Raw genomic sequence first — 26,086 nt, 5'->3', positions numbered from 1 at the left:
CTTCCTATTGGGATTTATACCCTGCAGCTTCCATCATTTTAAAATTGCGTAGATTACTGTCTGTTCATCATTCCTGGTAAGGAAGGTCCCTCAGCTCTTAGACAGTGACCCTTTTCCAGCTAGAAGGACTGCTCTGGGGTGAATATCAAGAGCCCAGGATAAAGGAACTGGCGCAGAGCCTGCCTTCCCCACAATTTTACATGAACTCGGTTCCTAACCGTAACCATGTGTCCTTTTGGCAGCTCGAGGAGGAATCCCTTCCAAGAACATCTCCGTTCTATCAGCAGACCTCCGCATATCTCTCCAGGACGTCCCTCCCGAGTGTCCTTGGGTGGAAGGCAGAGCTGGCCGGTCGCCTGCAGGACCAGCCATGCCCCTTCCTCCCTGAGATTCCTGATGTCTGCCTAAGTGACATCGCCGCCGTCGACCCGGACCCCCAGGTGAGGACGCTCCCCCACTTTGGTGTTTCTGAGTTTTGCTGCCGGAAACTGGGGTAGATGTCTCTGGGGTGGCTTCCCTGGCTGGTTCAGTTTCGGAGTGTATTTTAGCATCCTCATTGGCTCATGCCACTGATGAAGGTCTATCGAAACTAGCTTGCCTGTACAGCAGAACTACGGCTGGATTGCAGTTGTTGTTTTTTTCACATGCGGACAGTCATAAAATAGGGTGCTTGTACGAGCAATTTTGAGCAGTGACCCTTTATGCTGGCTACTCTAAATCCCACGGAGGTTTACATTTTCTGTCCTCACTTATGATTTCGCGCAAGCAGGAGCGAGCAGACGAAAGGACAGGCTGCCTGGCTTCCGGCTCCCTTCTTTCCCCTCCCTCCTGGTCCCGTCTTCAGCGGACCGTTTCTCCGGCCCTGTGTGGTCCCCTGTGGCGAGAGCGAGCCAAAGTCAGATCAAAAACCAGCCACTGCTGCCATGCGCTCGAGCATTTGGGAAATAAGCTGCAGGACTGAATTCCCCTTTCTTCCCCCTCCCACCCCTTTTCTGGAGTGTGAATTTCTGTCAAACTCAATTATCCTTCTCTCTTACCCTCCCTTTGGTTGTGCTCCTGCTAAACCCAGGACCTGAAAGCAGCTTCTAACTACGGCCTCTGATTCTTCCTCGAGGCCCTTGGCAATGTTATGTCCGCAACAGCCCCTGGTGTCACATGAGCTCTCACCAGCCTGGCGTAGTGGTTAAGAGCGGCGGCTGGTTATCCCCGGAGGCCTTCTCGGCGGTGGCACCAAAATGTCGGATCTCCACCCCCCACCCCGCCCCCGGGAGGTTCATCTGACGCCTTCTGTTGGCGCCTTCTGCCCACAGCTTCAGAACCACTTTTCTCCCAGGAATCTCACGATGGCGGCGTTCCCAGGCAGATGCCCAGTGTGAGCGAGCCCCAGGGGCTCCTTCCCTCCTTTCATTCCCCCCCCCTCCCCGCCTTTGAAATTATAATGTCACTGTGTTTCCCAGCTCCTCCGCACGGCTGTAATGAATGTTTCCCTCCTGTCTCCGAGAGATTGACTCAAACAGGAAAGCGGTTCCTGCTTTCCCTGTTCTGATATTTAAAAATTATTGTTGTCTCTTTTCTGTCTCTGCTGGGCTTTTTATTTATTTGTTTTTTTGTTTGGCAAGCCTTGAAGGTACGAAAATCAATCGGCGCGTCTCTTAAAGCACGCGAGAAAAGGGCGCTTCGCCGTAGGGCCGGTCCCTTCCTGGCATTTTGTTCTCGAGGAAGGGGTCCCCGAGCACAGCACTCACGTGCCTGGCGTCCTTCACCATGTGCTGGTGGCAGCTGTTTGCCTGCGAAGTGGAGCCAAAGTCTGTTGCCCTCCCTGTGCTTTTCCCTGCGGTTGTGCTCTTGCTTAACCCTGGATCGGAAGCCAGCTTCAAACGACGGCTTCAGATTCTTCCTTGAAGCCGTCGGCAGAAAAATGAGTGCGTTCTCTTTCCCTGCCTTATAAACTTTAATAAATAATTTTTTAAAAATACTAAAATAATACTAACAAAAGCAGGGTTGCACTAAAGCAGCCCTGGAAGGGTTCCCTGGATGGGTAGGAGTTAATTGACTTTTTAATATGTTTTTAAATTTGTTAAACATTAGGTGATAGGACCATATATGGTCATGTCACCGTAAATGGCCAATGAAGGGCCTGGAGGGGGCGGGAAGAGGAGGGGCCCCGGGTGGGCGTGTCCACAGCTCTGCTTCCCAACCATATTCTAGACCATATTCTAGATCAGGGGTAGTCAAACTGCGGCCCTCCAGATGTCCATGGACTACAATTCCCAGAAGCCCCTGCCAGCATTTGCTGCCAGCATTTGCTGGCAGGGGCTTCTGGGAATTGTAGTCCATGGACATCTGGAGGGCCGCAGTTTGACTACCCCTGTTCTAGATGATGGAGCCACTTCTGGGGTTTCTCAAAGCCTGACGAATGTTTCAGGGTGCTTCCTAAAGAGCTACACTAAGGGCTCGTTAAGAGAGGCGGCCTTCTTTTGAGATCCGATAAGGTGGATCCGAGATGTCGTCAAGAGTGACCGAATGGGAAGGAGAAAGATCTGGCCCAGTCCTCTGGAAAAGTCTCCTGCACAAACCTCATTCAGTCTGGAATTGCACAGGAGAACTTCCCAGCAGATTGAGTTGTGCGTTAATGAGCCAGGGAGGGAAAGAACATTCAGTTTTCCTGCCCGTTTGGCTGCGGGCAAACAGTCGAGAAAGGCTGAGGCGGAAAAGTCAAACAGCGCCTCTCCTGGTGGGAAAAACAACAGAACAACTGGAGAAATCATTATCTTCTTGAATGGTGCTCGGGATGCTGGGCAGAAGGCACGGGTTGGTTTTTAAACAGGATGTGGGCAAGCTGTTGGGGCGTTTCGTGAATGGCGGGTAAGGCGTTTGAGCCTCGCTGCGTGAGCCTCGGGGCTATGTCTTTTGCAAGCGGGGAACCCCAAAATTGATAGGGGCTTGGTGTGCCGTTTGCTGGGTCTGGTCCTGCAGCCGCCCGTGCCGTCGGTTTGAACCAGCTGTCCTTCACACCGACCGGTTTGGCCCAGAAATGCTCGAGGAAGGGAGATGTCAGTGATTGATGCCTCCCAGTGGCCTCGGTTCTCACGCTTTCCATCCTTGGCGCTCGCTCTGGCGGTCTTTGTTCTCCCCCCTGCGTTGGAGGAACCGACACAATTTGCAGACGACAGCTCTTCTTTGGTGTGTTTCAGGCGGCGGAGGACGCCTGCCCGGTGCCAGCTGGGTTTCACTGGCAGACGGTCGAGACGGAGGAAAAATATTTCGCCGGCGGCAGTGACATCAGAGAGAGCAGTGATACCGATACAGAGGTAAACCTGCCCCACACCGGCCCTGGTCAGTTGCCTTCCTTCCTTCCTTCAAAGGAGTCACTGTTAGTTCAAAGAAGCAGAATAGGTTTTGGTTTTCATAGAATCATAGAGTTGGAAGGGACCCCTGGGTCATCTAGTCCAACCCCCTGCACTGTGGAGGACACTCACAACCCCATCGCTCACCCACTGTCACCTGCCACCCCCTTGAGCCTTCACAGAATCAGCCTCTTTGTCAGATGGCTCTCCAGCCTCTGCTTAAAAATCTCCAAAGTTGGAGAACCCGCCACCTCCCAAGGAAGCCTGTTCCACTGAGGAACCGCTCGAACTGTCAGGAACTTCTTCCGGATGTTTAGACGGAATTTCTTTTGAATTAATTTCATCCCGTTGGTTCTGCTCTGTCCCTTCAGGGCAAGAGAGAACAACTCTGCTCCATCCTCTACGTGGCAGCCTTCTAAATACTTGAAGATGGTTATCAGATCCGCTCTCAGTCGCCTCCTCTCCAGGCTAAACAGACCAAGCTCCCCCAACCTTTCCTCCTATGTCTTGGTCTCCAAACCCCTCACCATCTTTGCTGCCCTCCTCTGGACACGCTCCAGTTTGTCTGCATCCCTCTTCAACTGGGGCGCCCAAAAGTGAACACAGGACTCCAAGTGAGGCCGAACCAGAGCAGAGTACAGCGGTACCCTCACCTCCCGTGATCCGGGCACGATACTCCGCTTGATACAGCCCCAAATCCCATTTGTTTTCCTAGCCGAATGAGCCTTTCTCCCTGGCAGCATTTCTTGCCATGTATAGATATAGGTCCTAAGCCTCTGCCTATGGCGGCTTCGTAGGGGCTCTTCCTCTGCCATGGTTTGCAGACCATCAGGCTGGGCGGGCCAGTTGTCGGTCTGACTCACTAGAAGGCAGCTTCACATCTGTCCACTCCCTTGGTTGTGAATTACTCAAAAGCAGCTGCAGCAGCTGTTGCAGAATCGCTTGGTGTGTTCGGGAAAAGCTGCCATCCCATTCCCTGCATTTCAGACGGCTTTGCAGATAAATCAGTGAGGGCTTCTTTGAGGGAAGGAAGGAGGGAAGGGAGCCCTTAACTGGCAAGGGAAGCGGCTCTCCTGTTCCGAGGGCTTGGACCGCCTGCTTTGTTCTCTCCTCCCCCTCCTAGGTTGCCATGGTGCTGCTGTTTGAAACCCTGCTCAGAAGCCCCATGGCGGTCCACCACATGTTCCAGCTGATTCTGGCCTCCGGTTTGGATATCTGCGGACTCCGCCTGCTCTACCCGCCGCACAGCGTATTGCTCTCTAGCGCAGGTAACAGGCCAGCATGTAGCCCTGTGTACTGCATTGCAACAGGGGTAGACCTAGAATCATAGAGTTGGAAGGGACCTCCTGGGTCATCTGGCCCAACCCCCTGCACTCTGCAGGACGCTCACATCCCAATTGCTCATCTACTGTAATCTGCCACCCCTGATATCTTTATCTTTCCTAACAGCTCCAAGTGTCTTGGTTAGGAGCGGAGGCTTCTAATCTCTTCGCTTAAGATATCTTATTCCCTTGGCTGCACTTCCGTCCATCGTATAAGCCGCCTTGAGTCTCCACGAGAAAGGCACACTCGCTTGAACGAAATAAAAAGAGTCAAGTCAGCCTTGCTGACGCTTCTCTTCTGAGTATCTCTTGAACTCAGGTCCCCACGCACTCGCAGGCCCTAGCTGGTGCATGAGGTGAGAAAGTCCTGGCGGAGCCCTGGGCCAATCGAAGGCCTTGTGCCCCCCCCCTGCACGTGGGGGAGTCCATCTTTGCGTTTCTATTTCTCAAAAACGGCATGCAAAGAGAAAAACGGAACCGAGACCAGTCAGCCGTGGAACACCGTGGAGAAGAAAGTAGAATGTAGGCTGCGTCCCCCATTCCCCCTTTCTCCACGCTGAACGATTTGACCCAACAGACGGAGTGAGACTTATACACACAGTACATAATTAAGCCATGGAGGAAGACATGTCGTTCTTCGAAAATGACGTTTCCACCAGGACCCACTTTGAACGGAAATAAATTTCTCAAGGTCAGGCACAAGAGCGGTAAAGACACGGCCGTCCAATCGCATGGGGTCGCCCGTTTTTGTTATTCTTCCGCAGGACTCCTGCCGCCTTCGTACACGCCAGAGAGAAATCTGCCCGTGCTGGCCGTGAGCCTGAGAGGGTGCAACGCCCGGGCCGTCCTGCAAGACATCGTGGGTCCTTCCGATCCCCTATTGGCCAGCGTGACCGATAGCTGCTCTCTCAATGCCGCCTACTGCACCAGTCCAGCCCAGCCCCTCGTCTACCTGCCGCGCACGGACAGCCGCGTGCACAGGGAGCTGTGCGTCTGGTTCGGAGGGCGGGCATGCTGCGAAGAGGCGTCTTGCGGTGGGGACTGGCAGCCTGCCTGCAGGTGCAGCAGACCCAGGTGACCCGGCCTCTGGGCCCCACCCTTCCCACTCCCTCCTTTCAGGAGGGGGAGGCGGGTTGATGTGACCATATGTAGTCCTATCACCCCGTAAACGTTTAACAGATTTTAAAAAATATATTAAAAATTCATTCACCCCCACCCGTTTGGCAAACCCTTCCAGGGCTGTCAAGAAACCCCGGTTGAGAATGTCTGCCCTAGACGTGTGCCTTCTTTTTTACCTTTGGCCCTCCTAGGTCCTCCAGCCTTCCAGTGGGCACCGATTGCGGAACGAGCAGCTTGCAAGAATCGGTGCCATCCACACCTCCCGCAACCCTCGTCTCCACCACCAAAGGTAAATTGAGGTAAATACCCTTGCCAAAAAACAACTCCCACCCTCCCAGTTTGGTGTAGTGGTTTGGTGTAGTGGTAGCCAGTTTGGTGTAGTGGTTAGGAGTGTGGACTTCTAATCTGGCATGCCGGGTTCGATTCTGCACTCCCCCACATGCAACCAGCTGGGTGACCTTGGGCTCACCACGGCACTGATAAAACTGCTCTGACCGAGCAGTGATATCAGGGCTCTCTCAGCCTCACCCACCCCACAGGGTGTCTGTTGTGGGGAGAGGAAAGGGAAGGCGATTGGAAGCCACTTTGAGCCTCCTTCGGGTAGGGAAAAAGCGGCATATAAGAACCAACTCTTCTTCTTCTTCCATGCATGCATGCGGGGGGCGGGGGGAGTTGTCCCCCTACCGTGGTTTGATCCTGATTCCAATCCAGGGCTCTGGATAAGAAGCAAACCCTAACCAGTCGCACCGCCCAAATGTGGATGGAAAAATTTGCTAAACCCTGAAGACTTTAGCTCTGCCCATGAGCAGAGGAGAGGGGAGCCAGCGTTGGAGTCCGAGGACAAACCAGGCCTGTCCTCGTCAGGAGCAAACCAGGCCTGTCCTCATCCTGTCCTCATCAGGAGCAAACTGGCATGGGGACGACCGGTCCCAGTCTTCTCGCGCTCCCTTGGGGCCTTTCCTTGGAGACTGTGCCAAAGCCCCTTTGCCCCATGCCGGCTGGGGAATCTAAAGGCCACACCGTTAACCACAGCAATTAACGGAGCAGAGCTTTACTAACCTGCCGGTATTCCTTAGGAGAGTTTCTTTCTTTGAAGCGACGGCTTTTTCAAGGCAGGACAAGTTGATTTGCATGCTGGGGTTTGGCAGGCTTGTCGTTGGGCTCCGTCAAAGCCTAGATCAAAGATAACAGGGAGGGGAAAGCCTTGTTAAGTTTCCGTTACTTTTGTTCCTCGCGGAGAAACTGCGATGTGTCCTAAACGCTCCGACGCGGGGAACCCGTTGCTCGTCTATTAAAAGGGTGATTAGCTACAAGACGTATCACTAATTTACGCCCCGGTCCAATTTGGAGGCCCTCGTGGAATCCGCTCGCTGGCGAAGGAACCTGAAATCATAAATAAATCGTCACCCAATTAGCACTGCTCAGCCCTCTGCCTGGAACGGAGGACTGAGCTCCAAAAATGCACGAGCCCCGACACCCCAACCATAGGGAGATGAGACTGTGAAAAAAAGGAGCTTGATCGGGGGGGGGGGGGGGGTTTGCAGGTGGGGCTGAAGTCACTTCTGAAAAACTTTCCACAGCAGCACAGAAAACCCCCTTATGCGTCCTTCCGTTGCTTCCAGGTGACATCATTGTGGTGGCCTCGCCTGCGGTGCGCCCCTGTGCCTACGGCGGAGTGCTTGCCACGTGCGCCCAGAGAGGCTTCGTTCTGCAGGGAGTCAAGCAGCTGCAGCTGTCGCCCGAGCAAGCGGCCTCACTCAGCATGGCAGCAAACCAGGTGAAGGGCAGGAGGAAACCAGCACGAAACCTTTCTGTGTCGGGTTCTCGGTCTATCAGTCATCCTATCTGTCATCTGTCCATCTATCTGTGTCTCTATCTCTCTGTCGGTCTCTCTCTCATCCATCTGTCAATCTCTCTGTCTATCTCTATCTCTGTCTTTTTATCTTTCTATCTATCATTCTCTCTGTCTCTCTCTGTCTCTGTCTCTCTATCTCTATCTCTCTTTCTAGCTTTCTATCATTCTCTCTCTCTCTCTCTCTCTCTCTCTCTCTCTCTCTCTCTCTCTCTCTCTCATCCATCTGTCTGTATGTCTATCTTTCCATCCACCCATCCATCCACCCACCCATCCATCCATCCACTCATCCATCCATCCATCTATTATCCACCCACCTACCCACCCATCCATCCATCCATCCATCCATCCCCCACCACTCCCAGACTCACCAGCTCGTGGCGGGTTACAATAAAAGATCCCCGCAATAAAACATAACAACCCCCCAACCCTTAAAACCACAACGGTAGCAGCAATCCATTCCCCCAGCCTCCCCTAACTCAACAGACCCCTGCCACATCCTGTGCCTCGGGGAGGGGGAGATAAGTGGGGAGCTTTCAAGATGCTACAACTATGGCAAGGAGGCCTCGTAGATCTTAATCGCTGTGGTGAGCTCGGTCTTGCAAGCCCAGCAGAACTGAGAAAACTCATCCCACCAGGTCGGCTCATGTCTGATTTGCAAAACAGGTTGGGTGGACCAAGGGAAAAGCCCACACAACTGCCATTTGCGGGACGAGGGGCACCTTCTAGCTGAAAGTAAAGATATGTATCAACAACTGTTTTTTATCCAGACAGCTCCAAGAATATTTTTGGAGGGGGAAGGTGGTGATTCACCGCCGTGATTCACCGCAGTATTTACGCCGGTTTTGTCAGGAAGTTGCCGCTCGGTGACGCAAGGACAGATGGCCGATCCAAAACGTTTGTCTGGCCGCCTTTTCATCCCACAGAGAAAGCTTTTTCTCTTTTAGACGTCTGTGCATTTGTCATCGGCCACACGGGGTCCCCTCCGAAAGTCAGCTCTCCCGGCTTGCCAATTTTGGCACCTGATCTCAACAAGGCTTCCTCGGGAGCCCGATTTGGAATTGTTCCCAAAGTGAATAACCAGATCTCCGCTTAGAAGTGGACGAGAGAATATTCTGATGTGTTGCTTCATGCCGTGGGTTGAACAAGGCATGACGTCAAGAGTGTTGCTATCTGGGTGTCTTGAGTAGATTTTTAGAGCTAGTTTAGCAGACCTTTTCCTGATGCCCTAGGAAAGGACGTGGAGGAAGGACACGTATTAACCCTTGCCTCCCTGTCGCTTCTAGGATTGCGCGCTCCAACGAGCACCGAAGCGGCCAAAGCATGTTGGATCACTCCACCCTAGTCGCTTCCATGGTTTACCTCATCCCCTTCACAGTTGTAGTTCCTCTGATAGGAAAAGAAAAGTACGGCACTTCTTCCTGTCTTCCTCCCATGACCCCTTCGAGCCAGTTGTGGCCTAGCAGGGGAGAGACATGGAAGGAAGGGGAGCAGGGCAGAGGCTGTGCTTGGCATGCAGAAAGTCCCAAGTTCAATCCCTAGTACCTCCAGGAAAAAAGGATCAGGTAGTAGGTGATGGGAAAGACCTTTGCCTGAGACCCTGGCGCAGTGGGAGGGCCTCTGCTTGGCATGCAGAAGGTCCCTGGTTCAATCCCCAGCATGTCCAGTTGAAACATCTAGGTTGGCAGTAATGTGAAAGACCTCTGTCTGAGACCTTGGCTCAGGGGAGGAATCTCTGCTTGGCACGCAGAAGGTCCCAGGTTCCATCCTTGGCATCTCCCTGCAAAAGGATCAGGTAGCAGGTGATGAGGAAGACCTCTGCCTGAGACCCTGCAAAAGGTCCTAGAAGCAGACCTCTCACATCTCACCTTGTTTACTCTTATTGTGAGTTAATATTCTTGTAACGTAGCTGCCAAGCTCACAAGATACGGCGTCCCTAACCACACTGTCCAAGCGAGGCGTGCAGATTCCCTGCTATGTAATTTAATCGTGAAGCAAGCCATTGTGGGGGCAGGGGGATTTGCATGAGGACCGCTGTCCCTCCACGGTGAAAAGCTCAGAAGCGGCTGGTCTCAGACCTGCCAAGGTCCACTGTCATATCACGTGACTGTGGTCCAAATAACCACGCTGCCACGCCAGTCTGGGCTCCGGATGATCCCTTTGGTACACAGAAGCAAGCCCAATTGCTGAAGGCCCCACTTTCCAATGGTCGTTTTTCTGCTGGAGCATTTTCTCAAAGCACAGGTCCGAGCCTCCAGCTCAGTAATGGCAGGGCTAGCGGGACGTCCCGCCGCTCAGCTCTCTTGAGGACTTCCAAGCGGAACGTCTCAACCCTGGAAATTGCTGGGTTTTACCTTTGACAGGCAGCTGTGTTTTGCCCTCGCGAGGCTTCCGGTCTGCCGAATGGGAGTGGCTCAGGGGACAGCGTTCCGGTCCAGCCCCGGAGGCACTGCTTAGCTTTGCTGCTGAGGAAGGAGAACGCCAGCCATCACATCGCTGCACTGCTGAAAGGTAAAAGCTCTGTCAGCCACAAGGGATGGAGGGAACGCTCTGTCTGGGGCAGTGATGCTGTCTCTTGGGGGGCAACAGCAGGAGGGCTTCTGGGGTTCTGGTCCTCCTGGTGGCCCCTGGGTTGTGGCCAATGCGTGGCACAAGGTGTTGGACTGGATGGGCCGTTGGTGTGATCCAACATGGCGTCTCTTATGTCTGGGGTAGTGATGCTCCATATTCTTGGTGCTTGGGGGGCAACAGTAGGAGGGCTTCTGAATTTCAGGCCCTGCTGGTGGACCTCCTGGTGGCTCCTGGGTTGTGGCCACTGTGTGACACGGAGTAGTGGAGTGAATGGGCCGTTGGCCTGATCCAACATGGCATCTCTTATGTCTGGGGCAGTGATATTCTAGGCGCTTGGGGGAAAACAGTGGGGGCCCTTCTGGAGTTCAGGCCCTGCTGGTGGACCTCCTGGTGGCCCCTGGGTTGTGGCCACTGTGTGGCACAGAGTAGTTGAGTGAATAGGCCATTGGCCTGATCCAACATGGTGTCTCTTATATCTGGGGTAGTGATGCTCCATATTCTAGGTGCTTGGGGGGAAACAGTGGGGGCCCTTCTGTAGTCCAGGCCCTGCTGGTGGATCTCCTGGGTTTGGGCCACCGTGTGACCCAACATAGCTTCTCTCATGTCCTGATGACGTCTCTCTCCTGAGAGTGGTCTGGTGGCCCGAACTGGCCAGCGGATCCACACATGGGTTCATACGGCCTCAAACGGAACCAGGGGAGGCCGTCCCACATCTAATCTTGTGAGGTTGCTGAAAGCTTTCTGGTAGCCCAGCAGCATTTTTTTTAGCGGGTTGCCACTAGAAGCACTAGCAGCTCTTGAGGTTTTTTGTGGCGGAATATATGATTTCGGCTCGGCAAGCGCTGCCGTCTACTGGCGTGCGGCTGCTGCAAGCAGCTGGAAACATGACCCAGCGTGAAGGTCATGTTTAGTGGCATCCCTACGACGTTCTGCCAAAAATAGACTCTTCTCACAGTCTTCGTTTTTTCCCCCCCGACCCGCTTTTTAGGGTTGATGAACGGCCTGGCGGAGAAAGGCTTCCTGGCAGCGATGCAGGACGGACGGCCGCCTGGACTTCGACTGGAACCCGAATGGAGTTTTCACGCCGTTCCTTACACCGACAGCTTGCTGCAGGCCCTTGGTGCGTGAGAGCAGAGCAGAGCAGGGCCTACGATTGTGGCTGCGGCCTGCAGGAGACCGAGGGTGACGCGGTGGCCAAAAGCCCGAAGGCAGAGCTGACCCGTGCCACTCTGTGATTTTTCTCTTTAAGAACATTTCTGCTTGGGGGAGGAAATTCGCTCCCCTCAGGGGCTGGGCCTGCATTCGCCTGAATCCGTGGAGATGCCAGGGCGGGATCCCTCCTAAATCCAAAGCGCCAGCCCACCAGGGCAGTAAAGTCACGTGCGGCGACCTGAGTATTTGTCTCGTTTCATTGGCAGGCGGAAGTTTTTCCACGGTGCCCGATCCCTGCCTCACATCCCTGGGTGTTTTACGCCCCAGGAGATACGCCTCCGATCCTGACATGGAACAGATCGTCCTGCTGACCCTGTCTGGGAAAGAAGCCGTGAGGACTGCGGGCGAGTTCCTGCACCCTCTCCTTGCGTTCAGCGACAACGTGGAAGAAGGGCAAGGCCCAGGTAATCCCCACCTCAGAGCTTGCCACAGGGAATGCTGTTCATGGAGCAGAACGGCAGCAGACCTTCAGAAAGATGCATATCAGGCTTCTCCTAAGGAGCTTAACGTCTGCAACCGGCTGCTTTCTGATACTCGGTGCTGATCCAGCCCTTCCTCCGGCCCAGCTGCCACACATTGGTCAGAAATTTATTCTGATTCCTTTCAACGCAGTGACCCAAACGGGACACCCTGTGAGGTGGGTGAGGCTGAGAGAGCCCTGAGATTCCTGCTTGGTCAGAACAGCTTTCTCAGTGCCGTGGCGAGCCCAAGGTCACCCAGCTGGCTGTATGTGGGGGAGTGCAGAATCAAACCTGGCTCGCCAGATTAGAAGTCCGCCGCCCCTAACCACTACACCAAGCGTATTATTATTGGAAGGAGCAGCGACGGGTGTTAGTATAGATTAAAGTGCATTAGAATCCTGTTTGCTTTCATCCGATTTGGCCCAGGCCCGATTTGCTTGGTGGCTGAATAGGATCCATCAAGCTCCTAAAGCAGGGGTAGTCAAACTGCGGCCCTCCAGATGTCCATGGACTACAATTCCCAGGAGCCCCTGCCAGCGAATGCTGGCAGGGGGCTCCTGGGAATTGTAGTCCATGGACATCTGGAGGGCCGCAGTTTGACTACCCCTGTCCTAAAGCATAAGGACTGTGCCCGATCCAAGGCCAAGGGAGGGGCCTTTCTCTCGAGGGTTTTGCTGCAGAGCTAGGGCAGCCCTGTAACATTGGAAAGCCCCCCGGTTCCTCAACCATGCGCCACAAGCCCAGTTTGCAAACACAAACATGAATAACTTCCTCATGCGCGTGAGGTTGGGGCGACAATCTCGTTTGGATCTATAATTAATCTCCCTGCCAAGGAAACACGATCAGAGTTGGCCTAAACCCTGTAATTATGCACGCGCCTCTGTGGGAGCGCTCCCCAGCACTCGGGGAGTCTGCTTTAGCAGCCGTCTCCGAAAACGGATCGGGACGCTTTTGTCCGTTTCCTCTTCAGAACGAGGCGACCTGCTGTGTCTCCCCCTCCCCAAACCTCCCTCGATCTCTTTCCCTCTCAGCAAACAGCAGCAGGGCCTTTGCAACACGAGGGTGCCTCCGAAAGGGTTTTTTCAGTTGGGGTGCGTGTGTGAAGAACAGTGAGGGTCTGGGCTGGGTTTTTTTCACTGGCCAAGGACATCCAAATAAAGCAGACTTTCTCAAACAGGGTTTCGTGAAAGCCTGGGGTTTCTTTGACAGCTCTGGAAGGGTTTCCCGAACGGCGGGGAAGAAATTTGTTTAGATGTTTTTCAAAATGGTCCCACGTTTATTGGATGATATGACCGTATGTGGCCATGCTAACCCGCCCACTCCTCCCCAAACGGCCAATGAGAGGCCTGGAGGGGATGGGAAGGGGCGGGGCCCCAGGTGGGCGTGTCCACAGCTCTGCTTCCCAACCTTATTCTGCTCGATCGCGCCCCTTCTGGGGCTTCTCGAAGCCGGATGGATGTTGGAGACACACTTTTCTTGGATGCTTTGGGATGCTTAGGGCTAATCCTGCGTTGAGCAGGGGGTTGGACTAGATGGCCTGTATGGCCCCTTCCAACTCTATGATTCTATGATTCAGAGGGCTTCTCAATGGTAAAAAAGTTGAGAAAGACAGAAATAAGGACTCTTGATGTTCATTTTGCTCCCCGTTTGTTTTTTAAACTGAATGATCAGGTTTTCCAACCACTCCCGGGCTTGAAGGTGGGCCAGGAAGCGGTGCAAAAAAATATAGTTTGGGCTTCAGAAGGAAACCTGCTAGGAGCAGGATGCTGAGAGGGCTGCGTGGGGGGGGGGGAGAATCTCCCACAGAAGACTGCCATGATCCTCAGTCGTGACCTTTTCTCCCACCCCCTCCCCACTTCTCTGGGCAGCCTCAAACGGCCTCGGCCAGTGCTTCGAGCTTCTCGCGCTGAAATGGCTCCCCCGCCTCACTCGGTCCCAAGCCAAGGAAGTGACGCCTTTCGAAGTGGGCGATCGGCGCTGGCCCGCGAGCATCCAGACGCTCATGTCCAGCCCCGCGCTCGTCTGCGCCCTCCGGAGGATCGCCGCCTTCGCGGGCCTCGCCGGGATCCTGGCGGCTCCGACGCTCCCCGACAGCAAGCCAAAGGCGGACACCCGCAACCTCCGGAGAATTATGTCCTCAACCCCGGAGACGGCCTATCGGCAGGCGGCCGTCTTCTTCGCCACGGAAGACTTTGTGGGCGGTGCGTGGGACGTTCTCCTCCTTGCACCGAGCTCTCCTGCGGAAGACGGTCGGGCCTGGCCTCTGACATTTCGGTCTCTGAGGCGGCCAATCCAAGGGGATCGCCCGCTCACGGGGGGAGGGGGCAGGGGGGGGTGAATATTGTTCTGCCTCCTGCTCACGGACCCTTCTTGGCCCCCAGGATCTGCCTCTTGAGTGCAGTGCGCTGCCTCATTACCAAGCGGCTGCCGCTGCCTGCTGGGAACATCATTAATTTCCACCCACCCCACCCCACCCTCCCCTTACATCCAATTCCATTCAAACGTTAAAATACCAAAGGCTGAGGAAGCCCGTCTGCAATTCAGAAGTGTCTCAGCCAGATAATTAACTGTGGACACGTTGAGGACAGGAGAGGTTGCGATTGTCATAATTGGATGCTAAAAAAAAGGAAGTGAGATCCGTTTTGCGACCGAGAGAGGCAGACGCTGCCAGTCTGGACCCTGCTTGGACCCAGGGGCCTTTTAGAAGACAGAAAAGAAGAGGGGTTGGTTTTTGGTGCCCCGCTTCCTTCCCAAATTTTTTTCGTCTGTGGCTTCCTTCAAGAGTGCCACCGCTACCACTACCAAGGAGCCATATGGCCCTCATTGAGAAGGGCCGGCCTAGCAGATTGTGGCCCTGATTTCCTTTTCAAAGCCCCCCCCCACCCCTCCACACTTCCCTGAGCAGTTTGAAGTTCCAAGGGTATCACAGCCAGGTTTGCTTGCCTCTGGCCAAGACCGCCCAGTACGAGGGACTCAGAGGACAGCTTTCTGGGGGTCAGCTGGAGCGCCCGGGGAGGGGGGCAAGTCATCGTGTTTTGGGCCTGTGCTACACAGGGGAGGCAGATGGAATCTTTTCCGGGGGGGGGTCTGTCAGCTTCCCTCCTTTGGCTGAAAGAGCCCCTTTGTGGCCCTGATCGGCGATAGGTTCAAGACAAGCATGAAAAGGCGCTTCTTTGCTCAATGCGTATCTAGCTTGTAGAAATCGGCTGCTGGAAGATAGCCTCTGAGTTGGAGGATGAAGTCCCCGGAGAGCCTTCAGCCACAAGAACAAGGCAGCGTTCTAGCCCAACTCCGATGCAAATGGGGACCCAGGGGGGAGGGACCCAGCCGCACTGGGGAGCCGGTTCCGTTTTCACAGCCTAATGTGGTCCAAAATCCCCCTCCGCTTATTCCCGACAACCCTGTTGCTTTCTCTTGGTAGATCCCCACTGCCGCTCTGCCCGGAAGTACCTGCCGCCACCCGCCAGGCGCTCCCAGTCCAAAGGTAAGTCCCGCAGTCGTTTGCTCCCAAGGAGCGTTTCTTTCTGTTGTACGCAGAGACGATGTTGGGAAGCTTCTCCTCTGACGTAGCTCGTCACGCAATCAGCAAGCTTGGGCCACCCCTGGCCTTGCCCTAAATTCTGAAGAAGGCCTTGATAGTGTAGATGCGAGGCATCGTCCTTATCCCTAGCCCCACCGACAGGAGAAGCGAATGCCAAGATGGATGACACAGAAAGAGAAGCCACTAATTATTGGGTGGGAATGTAAAATCAGAACCCTCCATGTTTTGTTTTAGCCCAGGGTTAAAGTGGCTCTTAGCTGGGCTGGTTCTCCCTGGAGGAAAACGGGCCGGAGGCGTCAGGCGATTCTCGACGGTGTTTGCCTCGTTGTGAAGGGGGGAGCTCAGGAGGAGCCCAAGGGCTACTCCTGAAGGGCAGCGGAGCGTCTACTGCAGTTCAGATCTTCAGAAAAGGGGGAGATCCTGAACCCTTGCAAAGCATCAGCCCCATTCCCAGGGGAGGTGTTCTGCTTTCCTCTCCCACTCCCTGCTAGAATCTGCCACACTTTCTTCACACGCTTCTCTCCCCGTTTTTCACTTGAGGTCACTTCCTTCAGGCACTGGGCAAAAGTGGAGGAAACATTTCCCAGCCATTAAGGACCATTGAAAGTACATTTAATTTACCCAGGGTGCTCTTCAGATGTCTGTGGGCTACCATGCTGGCAAGGGCTCATGGGAATTGTAGTCCATAGACATCTGTCCATAGCCACCCCCGACCCAGTTCAGAAACCTCCCCATTCTTCTGTTGAATGGTATCTCCCCTCCCAGCTGAGCTGCTTTTCTTCCCCCTCTGGTCCGAAGTCTGAATTGAACCAGCATTTATGACTGCTCACCCCCTAACCCCTATCTGCTGTCCGCCCCCGACCCCCCCATCCCCCTAAACAAAGACATTCATGATTCTTTTGCAGGGAAGGAGACTCAGACGAGCCATACAGAGTCACTGTTCCGCTTTATGCAAGCAGGTAAGGACCCCGCAGTGTGGGAGAGGGAGACGGACAGGGCACGCCCCCATGCTGTATCCCCCCTCTACTTCTATGCCCCTTGCATGATGTGTTTGTTTATCTCCTCTTCCCTCCTAAACTAATGGGTTCAAACTTCGTGGAGAGCATGTAGAACAATACCGGCTAGATATCATCAGGAAAAATAATTTCAGCAGAGTTGTTCAGCAGTGGAATGGGCTGCCTAAGGAGGTGGGGAGCTCCCCTTCAATGGCAGTCTTCAAGCAACGGCTGGACAAGATCCTTATCCTGGATGCTTTAGGCCCGGGATAGTCAACCTGTGGTCCTCCAGATGTTCATGGACTGCAATTCCCATGAGCCCCTGCCAGCGTTTGCTGGCAGGGGCTCATGAGAATTGTAGTCCATGAACATCTGGAGGACCACAGGTTGACTACACCTGCTTTAGGCTGATTGAGCACAGGTTGGCCTGTATGACCTTTTCCATCTCTATGGTTCTGTGTTCTCTGGGTTGGTGATTTTCACCATCCTTTCCGGGAGGTAGGAATGACTTCTTTTCTCCTTCCTGCCTCTTCCACGGGAGTCCCCCGCCCTCTCGGTCCTTTTCCTGCCTCGTCAGGGAGAGCAGCCCAAGAACAGCCTGCCCTGCATCTCCTCTAGCCCTTATCTAGTTATCTCTTAATCGCCTTCTTTCTCTTAATCCTCTTACCACTGTACGTCTGATTCTGTTTCCTCCCCGTCTCTGTCCTACTCAGTTCTCTGCCACTCTGAGAAGCGAGGGCAGAATGACAGGCTTTAATCAGCCATGGCGGCCAGACATCCTTTACCGCATTCTTTTACCGCATCCTCCGCCTGAACTCATTGCTCCGTTTCCTCACGAGCATTTTGCTTTCCGTCAACTTCATCTCTGCCATCACCTGATGGGCGGGCAAGAGACGGGCATCGCCAGCCAGAGCAGCGAGGGCCTGCCGTGTGCCTGGCAGAACTCTCACTGCTGACTGGCGGTGCCCAGGAGATACCTCGGAGGTCTCTACAACGCCCTGCTTGGGAAGTTACTCAGAGAAGGAAGTCATCCCTGGTTCTTTTTAGCCCTTCCTGGCTGACTCCAGACAAGTAAATTTGGGGCAGAGTTGGCGGCTTTTGTGCATCACCGCTCACTTCTTCTGATACAGCTGCGGCTGATGAAGTGAGGGGTGATTCTCGAAAGCTCTGCTCGTCTTTAAAAAGAAGAAGAGCTGTTTTTTATACCCTGCTTTTCACTGCCTGGAGGGGTCTCAAAGCGGCTTCCAATCACCTTCCCTTCCTCTCCCCAGGGGGAGCAGGATGCGGGAGCAAATCTCTGTGACCCATTTCCTACCCGGAGGTCTCTTGCCGGCAAGATGAAAACCTCCTCGAGGACAGTCATGAGGAGAATCGCCGGCTCCTTGGCAACAGATGCTGGGGGAAAGTGTCCCTGCCATGTATTGGCAACTAGCATTCTGATCCTTGCTATGGATTTCTCACACGACCGCCGACAAGTCGATGACATGTCAAATTCCAGAAGAGGAATTAACACACACACACACATGAAGATTCCTCGCAGGCCGCTAAGCTGTTTTCTCCTGAGATGCTGCCTCTGTGCCTCGATTCTTTATCTGTAAATGGAAATCCACCGTTTCTCAAGATCTGTTAGGTCTGGGTCTAAAAACTTGGTGTGTTTAGAAACACTAAAGGCGATTAAAGGTGCATATGTTGATAAAACAAGTACTTGATAAATACGCCCAACTTGTTGTTGTTTGTATCCCCTTATTGGCTCCATGTCGTCGATCAGGGGTCTCCCTCTAGTTAAGGGGGTCTCCTGGTATTTGTCCATGCTCTGTTTTGCCGCACCGCTCCCTGACTTTTGGGTTCTTTGATCGCTTGGCGTCTTGTTTACGGCTTATGGAGAAAGCGGTGTAGTTTCTGAAGGGAATAAACGTCCTTGGGGAACGTCTAGCCCCCAGGTGCTAAGCTACGAGTTGCTTTCACTTTGGGGATAAAAGGGCTTTGCCATGGGAAAGGCTTTTGGCACGAAAACGCCGAGTGAAGGAGGGTATGTGCTGAAACCTTTACCTCTCCTGGATTTTTGCTCTTTAGCCGTGCTTGCCTGTTGTGATTGACTGCCTGTAATAGCTCTCCTGGACTAAGAACTAAATAAAATCCCTTATGGACTTTCTGCTCAGAACTCCCTAAGACTGTGCTCATGCCACGGGGTCATGACACTCCTCTTTATTCTCATTGGCTTAATTACTGGTCTAGTCCTTACAGACCAATGTTTTGGCCGTACCACCTCCGACTATGCTAGGAGGCATTCCCTCCACGGAGAAAGCCGTGCACACACAAACCCGTGCTCAGGTAGGTCAGCTCAGTGACAGCTATGCCCACCTGTACAGGGTGCCGTTTGGAACTCCTCCTGCAGCTTCTTCCACTCCTCTCCTGGACAGGTGCCGAGCTCCTTTGCACCGTGCTGTTGATCAAGCCCGGCATGTGGACCCGTAATCTACCTCGGATCCTTCGGAAACTGGACCTGGAGAGATTCCGCCTGGTCGGAATGAAGCACGTGGACTTGGACGCGGAGGGCATCAAAGCGCTCCTTTCGTCGGAAGATGAAGAGGTTGGTCGGGCAAGTACCGAACGTGACGGGCGGATCAAATCCATGTCCCAAGTTCAGCGTGAGACTTTGTTAGAGGTCAGTAGATTCTTACGGGAATCAAAGTTTCTTGGTTGGGAGCCATGACAACTGAACAGGTTCGGAACTGTCTTGAGCGTGTCACGTTGGAGACCGGGGAACAAACCCTATGATGAAAGACTGAAGGACTTGCTCTAGCGTGTTACTCTTAATGCTGCCGTGAACTTGAGCAGTTTTCTTCTACCCCAAGTGTTTCTCCTTCCCCATGGGTTGCTCTTTTTACGTTAACATATGTAAAGGGTTTGTACCACGGCAATCAGTACCCATTTGCCATAGAAGTATGAGGAAAGGCCAAATCGGTATCACAGCCGTTAAGGCAGGCACAACCTGCTGCAACATTGAATTGACCACTAGAGGGAGCTATACAGAAAAGTTACACACACACCCCCCCCCATGGAAACAGGAACTTATAAACAAGGAAACTGAGAATACAGGAAAGCCCTCGGGGCCACGTGGAGAATGGGAGAAGGGTATTTGACCCTTTTAACTCTGCAGGGCTGTTTTTTAAACTGGACCCCTTGCCCTTCACAGAAAAAAAGGAGGGGGAAAGCCAGGTTTCCATCTGTTATTCCTAACAGTTCTTTAAAAAGCCTTGGGAAGGGGACAGAGGAACAAGCCCCTGGGGGGTTAAGCATCTTCTCCTTTCCTCTGCCTGAATTAGAGCTGCACAACCTGTAATTTGACGTCAGATGACTAATAGAGGTTGTGGTGTCCGTGTTGAGCTTGACCCACCATGAGAACGTGGACCACGCACACCTATTGCCTGTGAGCGACGTTTCCTCGAGGCCCAAGCACCTGTGGTGTGTTTGCCACCTGCATGCACACAGGGACCCCTGCAGGCTTGATATTTTTAATCGTGCCCCTCCCCTTCCCGCCCAGTGATCTGAGACTTAACGCTGATCCGACAGAGCCCCGGCGTTGCTGCGGTGGCAGAGCGAAGGCACTGTCAGATTATTCTCTCTCTGCCTTTTCAATTAAGGCGTGAGAAATTACAGGAAATGATTTGCCAAAGCCGTCAGCCGCGCTGTGCAACTCCAGATGTGACAGTTGTGGCACCGGGACATGATAAATAGAGGAGCGGGTCTATTTTTAGAGCCCGACGCTCACTCTGAAAGAAAGGCAAGATGGGCCACCCGCCAGGGGTCCAAGATGCTGCCTGCGGGGACATGATGCAGCGGCCTTGCTGAAGTTAAGCTGCCGTGGGTCTGGTCGGGGCAAGGGTGGGAAACCTCCAGGACACCCCGAGCCAGAGGTCTGGAGCTCCATGACCGAAATGTGTAATAGAAAAGCAGTAAAACGACCATCTTTGTGAGCACGCCTGCCTGCGTTAACGTGGTCATGGGAAACATCTTAAGAGCCAGAACCACGAAAATTGGTTCTGGGTTACCCAAGCCAGCAATGCTCAGGACAAATCATGCGCCTGCACAAAATCCCAGGGCGAGATTCCATGCTTTCCTTTGCGCTGTCACCGTTCTTCCTTCTTTGTTAAAAAGCCCGTTCTCTCCTCGCTTTCCCAAACAAAACGTGCTCCACGCCGCCGGCAGCCAATTAAAGACGTCTCCGTGCAAACAATCAGCCGCACAAGCTGCAATTATGGGAGGACGGGGGAAACCGGGCTGCGAGGCATTCCACAAATTTCAGCCCACCCAAACAACCAGGCCGAGGCAGACAAATCCACCCAGCTTCCGACAAAGGGAAGCCTTGTCCCGCATACAGCTGCGATTGATGATGGGCTCCGGGATAACGGCAATGCCGTGCCACCCCCAAGAGGTCCCTGTCTGCCTCGCTCTCCTGCATGCAGCACTCAGCAGAGTGCATGATCAAGCTGGAGGGCATTCACTCACTGGAGCTCCTGGACTCGGGCAGTCGATTACAGTGACATGCCAGGATTCTGGCACCTGTCAAGTGTTTTTAGAAGTAGATGGGCCCAGGTTGGGCTTATACCAGCCAGGTTTCCGGTTGACTCCGGGAGACGTGCTTGGCTGTGCTGATTTTTTAAAATCTTGCCCTAGCAGCAGCCACAGTAGCGCTGTGCTACTAAAATTAAGCCATGGCAGCCATTTTGTGGCAGGCTCCGCCTCCTGCGGCGGCCATTTTGTGGATGGCTCCGCCTCCTGCGGCGGCCATTTTTGTGGCCACACCTGCCATGCCACAGCTGGATTCTTAATGGGCTCAAAAAGGTTGGGGACTGGTGTGATGCACACATGAGCACCTCTCCCTTTCCCCAGCTCCTTGGGGATTGTGGGAGGCAAGGAAGGCAGTGGCCTTTCTCCATTTCCCTGGGCCTTGGCAGCTGCCCGTCTGTGCGGATCTCCCAGCCTGGGTCAGAGGCTCATGTTTAATGCTCCAGAATCCACAACAACACCCCACCCCCATCCTTTCCATCTTAAGTGCCCTTAGAGGCCTTCCAAGGAACTCCCTCCCCCCCACCCGGCTCTCCCTACCTAGTGCATGATGCAGCTCCTGCGTTGTGGCTCTCTAATCACATTAGCCATAAAAGCGCTTCTCCTCATGGAACGCCAAATCAATAGCAAGGTTTAATTCCGCCCGAGCAGCAGGGTCAAGTAAAAGGCCCAGAGCCCTTATAAATCCCGGCCTTGGAACTGCAGCCGCCCGAAAGGCAGGCCGACCCTGCTGAGGGATCTCCTCTCCCCAGCGAGCGGCCTCGAGCCTCGCCTGGAATTTCCTCGCCCCGCAGCCTCGAGGGACACTCAGCGTGTTGCAGCTTCTTCTCTGCAAATGGAGCCGGGTTTAGGAAACAGCACGGATGTTTTCTCCCTGCCGCGAGTCTGCAAACTCCGAGATCCCTAGTGGACTCTGCGCTTCGAAATGCAGTGCCGACAGCTGGACCCAGATGTAGTTGAATCCGTCGAGGTCAATAAAATCTGAGATTGGAGATTTGGGGGGGGGGGCAGATGTCCTTCTGGCCTCCTGCAGCCCTCTTAAGGCACCAACGTTTCCATCACCCCCAAGTCCAATCCGTCTCTCTCCTCGGTCATGACTCAGAGAATCCCGTGACCGGCGGCGTCCGGCCCTGTCATCTGAGAAGTGTGAGGAAGTCGGCTTTGGCCCCATTGTGGATCACCAAGAGTTAACCGGGAGTGTGTGGGGGGGGGGAGTCACCCGTGCTGCGCTGTTGTTTGATCAGATGTTATCCGCCCAAAAGTCTACTGAGAAGGGCAGGATATAAGAACACACTTATTGCTGTTGCCGTTATAATTGTCCTGATGGGAAAGGAGCAACACTTGGGGTGGAAGGCGACTGGCCGGTTCCCGGCAGCGTTAAAGTTTCAAGTTGCCTGAAATATTCCCTCCCTGGCCTGGACAGCCTAGGCTAGACCAACCCCATCAGATAGCAGAAGCTAAGCCGGGTCGGCCCTGGCTGTTATTTGGAAGGGAGACCTCCATGGAAGCCCAGGGGAGCCCAGAATCTAAGGTGATTAAACAGCACCGGGTTCCGCATTTCAGGATTTTTCCGGTGGAGAGAGATGAACAGGCCAGCTACTCTCCCTTTGGAAAAGCGAGCACCGGCGTGGCTCTTTCCCCCGTAGCTCTTCTTTCCCTTTCCTTCCTAGGGGCTGCAGGCCGAGTCCGCCGACCTCACCTCCGGCTCCTCCCTGGTGCTGTGCCTCCAGCGGGAAAACGCCGTGAAGAAGCTTCTCGACCTGCTGGGGCCGGAAGACACAAAGCGAGCCCGAGCCGCGAATCCCTTTTCTTGGAGGGCTCAGTACCGCCTCAGCTCGGCCCGGAACGGGCTGTACGGTGAGTTTCGAGGCCCCTATTTGAAATCCGGGGAGGCCGATTTGGCACCTGGCGGATGCGTAGGCCGACGAGAGCTCTGCGTTTCGGATGCAACACGGCGGCCGGCCTTACGCGGTTCTGCAGCACTGTTGTGGCTCTTGGCCTCACCCGGATGGCCCAGGGAAGCTCAGTCGGCCCTGGTCAATACTCCGCCATAGAAGGCCGGAGGCAGGCAGTGACTTAACCACCTCTTAGCCACCAGCCTAGAAATCCCTGCAAGGTCACCTGAAGTCAGGTACAACGTGGCAGCGCTTCTTACTGCCGAGCAGGTGTGCGTGAGCATGCAGCCTCGGCACCAATCCAGAGCCATGCTTGGATCTCCTGGGTGTGTGGGTGTGTTAAAGTGTAAGTAACGACCTCGTGGCTGTGGTTCAGATTGGAATTTTTAGCACAACAGGGAGGGAAAGGAGGGAAGGAGGGAGGCTGAGCCCTCCTGTGTTCATGTAAGATGGGGAATAGCTGGCTTGATCGTAGCACATTGGAAAGGGACTTAAGAGTTCTGGTACACAAGAAGTTGAATGCGAGCCAACAGAGCGATACGGCAGCTTAGGAGACTAATGCGATATCAGGCCGCGTTGCTTGGAGCCCAGGATCTAGAGCAAGGGGAGGGGTCTCAGGAGGGGGAGATCTAGAAGTTTAATTTAATAAATAGAGTGGAGAGGGGGGGGAAGAGGAGGGCAGGGGGCCATTTGACAGCTGTGTCGATCTACGTCAAAGAGAGAGGTGTTGAAGACGGGGCCAACTAGTTAAGTTTAAAAGCAAAACTTTTGCTTCCCTCTTCGCCTGGAGCCGGAAACGGCAGGCCCAGGTTGGGAGGGCCCTCTGCAGCCGCCATTTTGAACATCCTCATGCCACAGAGCCATTTAGATGGGCGTTACGGGGGTGCTCGGGAAACACACACGCATGCCCACTTCCCCACCCGTACGAAATGCTCCCTCCTGCCTCTGGATCCGGCGAAGCCAACCCCAGACAAACAAAACCGGCCTTTCTCCTTTGTTCAAACGGGCGAGCGAATATTCCGCTGTGCCTATTTACACGGGACGGAGCAGGGGGGAAGGGGAGCCTAGATCACCTCGTGTCTGGTGCAGGCATGGAAACGGTTTCATTTCTCGATAACTCCACCAGCGCTCCGGGACTCAAAAACACCCCAAGAATCACAGCAGCTTTGCCGGGGACCCATCCCAGTTTCCCCGCACTTTATTACTTAGCTTGAAAGGAGGCGGCGGAAGACGGAGCCGAGTCGTAACAGAGCCCAGCCCAAACAGCAAGGAGACAATGAAGTCGTTCCCCGGGATAATAGCTTTCAACGTTGGCCATCACAGCGCGGCACTGCGGCCCTTTAAAGCAATTTCTCCGGGACTCTGGGTGCCATCCATCTTCCTGGGGGACGAACGGGGAGCAGAGACGATGTTTTATTCATAGCCTGATGGTATCATCTCTTCCTCTCTGCTAGGCTCCGTTTCTTATTGTGTCGCCGTCCGGGACATTCGGCTGTTCTTTCCGGAAGGGCTGTGCGGGGCCGACTGTCCCGCTTTAGAGGAAGAACAGGTAGGAGGCCCCGTCTTACCTGGCCGTCCTCCCTGGCAGATGGAACTCTCCTTTTATCTGTGTCATTTTAATTGTCGTCTTTCCCCCACCGGTTGCCATTGGTTGTGACCGGTTTTCAGCCCGATGCTAAGGATCTGAGAATGCGCACTGTTGCGATTGGGGGAAGAGCCTCTGTTTTGAACGCAGAAGGCCCCGGGTTGAATCCACGGCATCTCTAGGTCGAAAAGGACCAGGTAGTAGGCGGCGCGAAGGACCTTTGCCAAGAGTTGCTGACAGTCAGAGCAGGCAACATTGACCTTGACGGAACAGCGGTCTGATTCAGTAAACGGCAGCTGCGGGCATTCATTGATTTATTTGCTGAAACAGGGATGGCCAAACTGCGACTCTCCAGAGGTCCATGGACTACAATTCCCATGAGCCCCTGCTAGACTTCAACTGAAACTTGGTTGGTCTTAAAGATGCACCCGGACTCAAAAGTCGCCCTATAGATACCTATAAAATCAGAGTCCAGTAAAGGCCAATAAAGATTTATTCAAGTTGTGAGCTTTCGAGTGCAAGCCCTCTTTCCTCAGACTGAATAAATCTTTGTTGGTCTTAAAGGTGTCACTGGACTCTGGTTTTATTGTGCTACTTCAGACCAACACGGCTACCCATTGGAATCTGTCCCTATAGATACCTGTGTTTGTTTTGATCATGTTGTTTTGAAATGATGCGTGAAAAGACAGTGATTCCCAGGAGAACTGTATAGGTTATTAACCCCCTAGCGAAGCCTGTGGCCAATTCCGGAAGAGGCAACAGGCCTACCTGTGCTTGAGCAACCAAGTCCCCCCAACTTCTTCCCTTTCTCTTTTCTCCCCAGATCGGGAGGCTGACTTCTGATCCCACGCTCGGCCTTCAAACCGGCAGACGGCGCAGGCTTGTCAAAGGCGGGAGGAGAACGCCGGTCGGTTTACGGGGCCTGGAGCAACCGCAGAGTCTAGGTAAGGAGCGGCCTACCTCGCAGAGCTGTTGTGAAGATAAAACAAAAGAACGACGTCAGCTGCCCTGGGAGGGCACTGGGAGGGCACCTGTCACTTGGATGGAGGTTCTTCTTCTGTTCCCGTCTGTTTCTATGGGGCTTGTGAAGAGAGCCGGGCGTTTCCTCTCCTCACCTCCACCCTGTAGCCAGGAGAAACTCACTCCGTTGATTCAACCGAAGGCCGAGGCCTGCACTAAACACGAAATCTCCACTGGGCGTCGTACAAAACTCCGTTGCTTTGGTCAGAGACGTCTCCCTCTCCCAACTTAAGGAATCTGTGGAGCTGTGGTGCCAAGGCAGCTGCCGAGGCTCCTTTGCCGAGAGGGATGACACTGGAGGAGCCGGGACCACAAGGCCCCACGTCCTGTAAGGAAGGAGGCTTGGCCACTAGAGGTCGCTGTTCATTGATTGGTGAGATGGGTGCTCGGAACAGGCTTGGTCTTTCGGCGAAGTTCCGACGCTGGCAGGCCTGCAGGTGAAGCCTTCCAGATGGCCGTCATCGACATTTTAGCCATGTTAAAATGTTCAGATTCCCAAACCAGCTGGCTCCCTTTCTCTAGAAACCTGGACACGGTAGTTCATTTCGCCTGGAGGTATCCCCCATTCTCACGGATGTGTTACAGTGCAGAGAAACC

At 54.0% G+C, this 26,086-nt stretch overlaps 1 protein-coding gene across 5 annotated transcripts in view; it reads left to right on the top strand.

Annotated features, from left to right (window-relative positions):
* DNAAF8 (dynein axonemal assembly factor 8) overlaps positions 1 to 26,086 on the top strand; it is a 55,829-nt gene that overhangs the window by 22,898 nt on the left and 6,845 nt on the right. For 4 of the 5 annotated variants that reach the window (XM_077316577.1, XM_077316572.1, XM_077316574.1 and 1 more), the window contains exons 13-28: positions 243 to 440; positions 3,195 to 3,311; positions 4,471 to 4,615; positions 5,434 to 5,743; positions 5,980 to 6,077; positions 7,411 to 7,565; positions 10,004 to 10,151; positions 11,200 to 11,331; positions 11,630 to 11,827; positions 13,753 to 14,085; positions 15,306 to 15,368; positions 16,331 to 16,384; positions 18,841 to 19,085; positions 22,660 to 22,846; positions 24,339 to 24,433; positions 25,293 to 25,413. In XM_077316577.1, the coding sequence (XP_077172692.1) occupies positions 243 to 440; positions 3,195 to 3,311; positions 4,471 to 4,615; positions 5,434 to 5,743; positions 5,980 to 6,077; positions 7,411 to 7,565; positions 10,004 to 10,151; positions 11,200 to 11,331; positions 11,630 to 11,827; positions 13,753 to 14,085; positions 15,306 to 15,368; positions 16,331 to 16,384; positions 18,841 to 19,085; positions 22,660 to 22,846; positions 24,339 to 24,433; positions 25,293 to 25,413 (2,599 nt within the window). The remainder of the gene's footprint in view (positions 1 to 242; positions 441 to 3,194; positions 3,312 to 4,470; positions 4,616 to 5,433; positions 5,744 to 5,979; positions 6,078 to 7,410; positions 7,566 to 10,003; positions 10,152 to 11,199; positions 11,332 to 11,629; positions 11,828 to 13,752; positions 14,086 to 15,305; positions 15,369 to 16,330; positions 16,385 to 18,840; positions 19,086 to 22,659; positions 22,847 to 24,338; positions 24,434 to 25,292; positions 25,414 to 26,086) is intronic. The other variant, XM_077316575.1, reaches the window with a different exon arrangement.

The sequence above is a fragment of the Paroedura picta genome, chromosome 17 (assembly GCF_049243985.1).
Source record: "Paroedura picta isolate Pp20150507F chromosome 17, Ppicta_v3.0, whole genome shotgun sequence".
NCBI classification, from domain to species: Eukaryota; Metazoa; Chordata; class Lepidosauria; order Squamata; family Gekkonidae; genus Paroedura; species Paroedura picta.
This window is presented reverse-complemented; position numbering and strand designations above follow the sequence as displayed.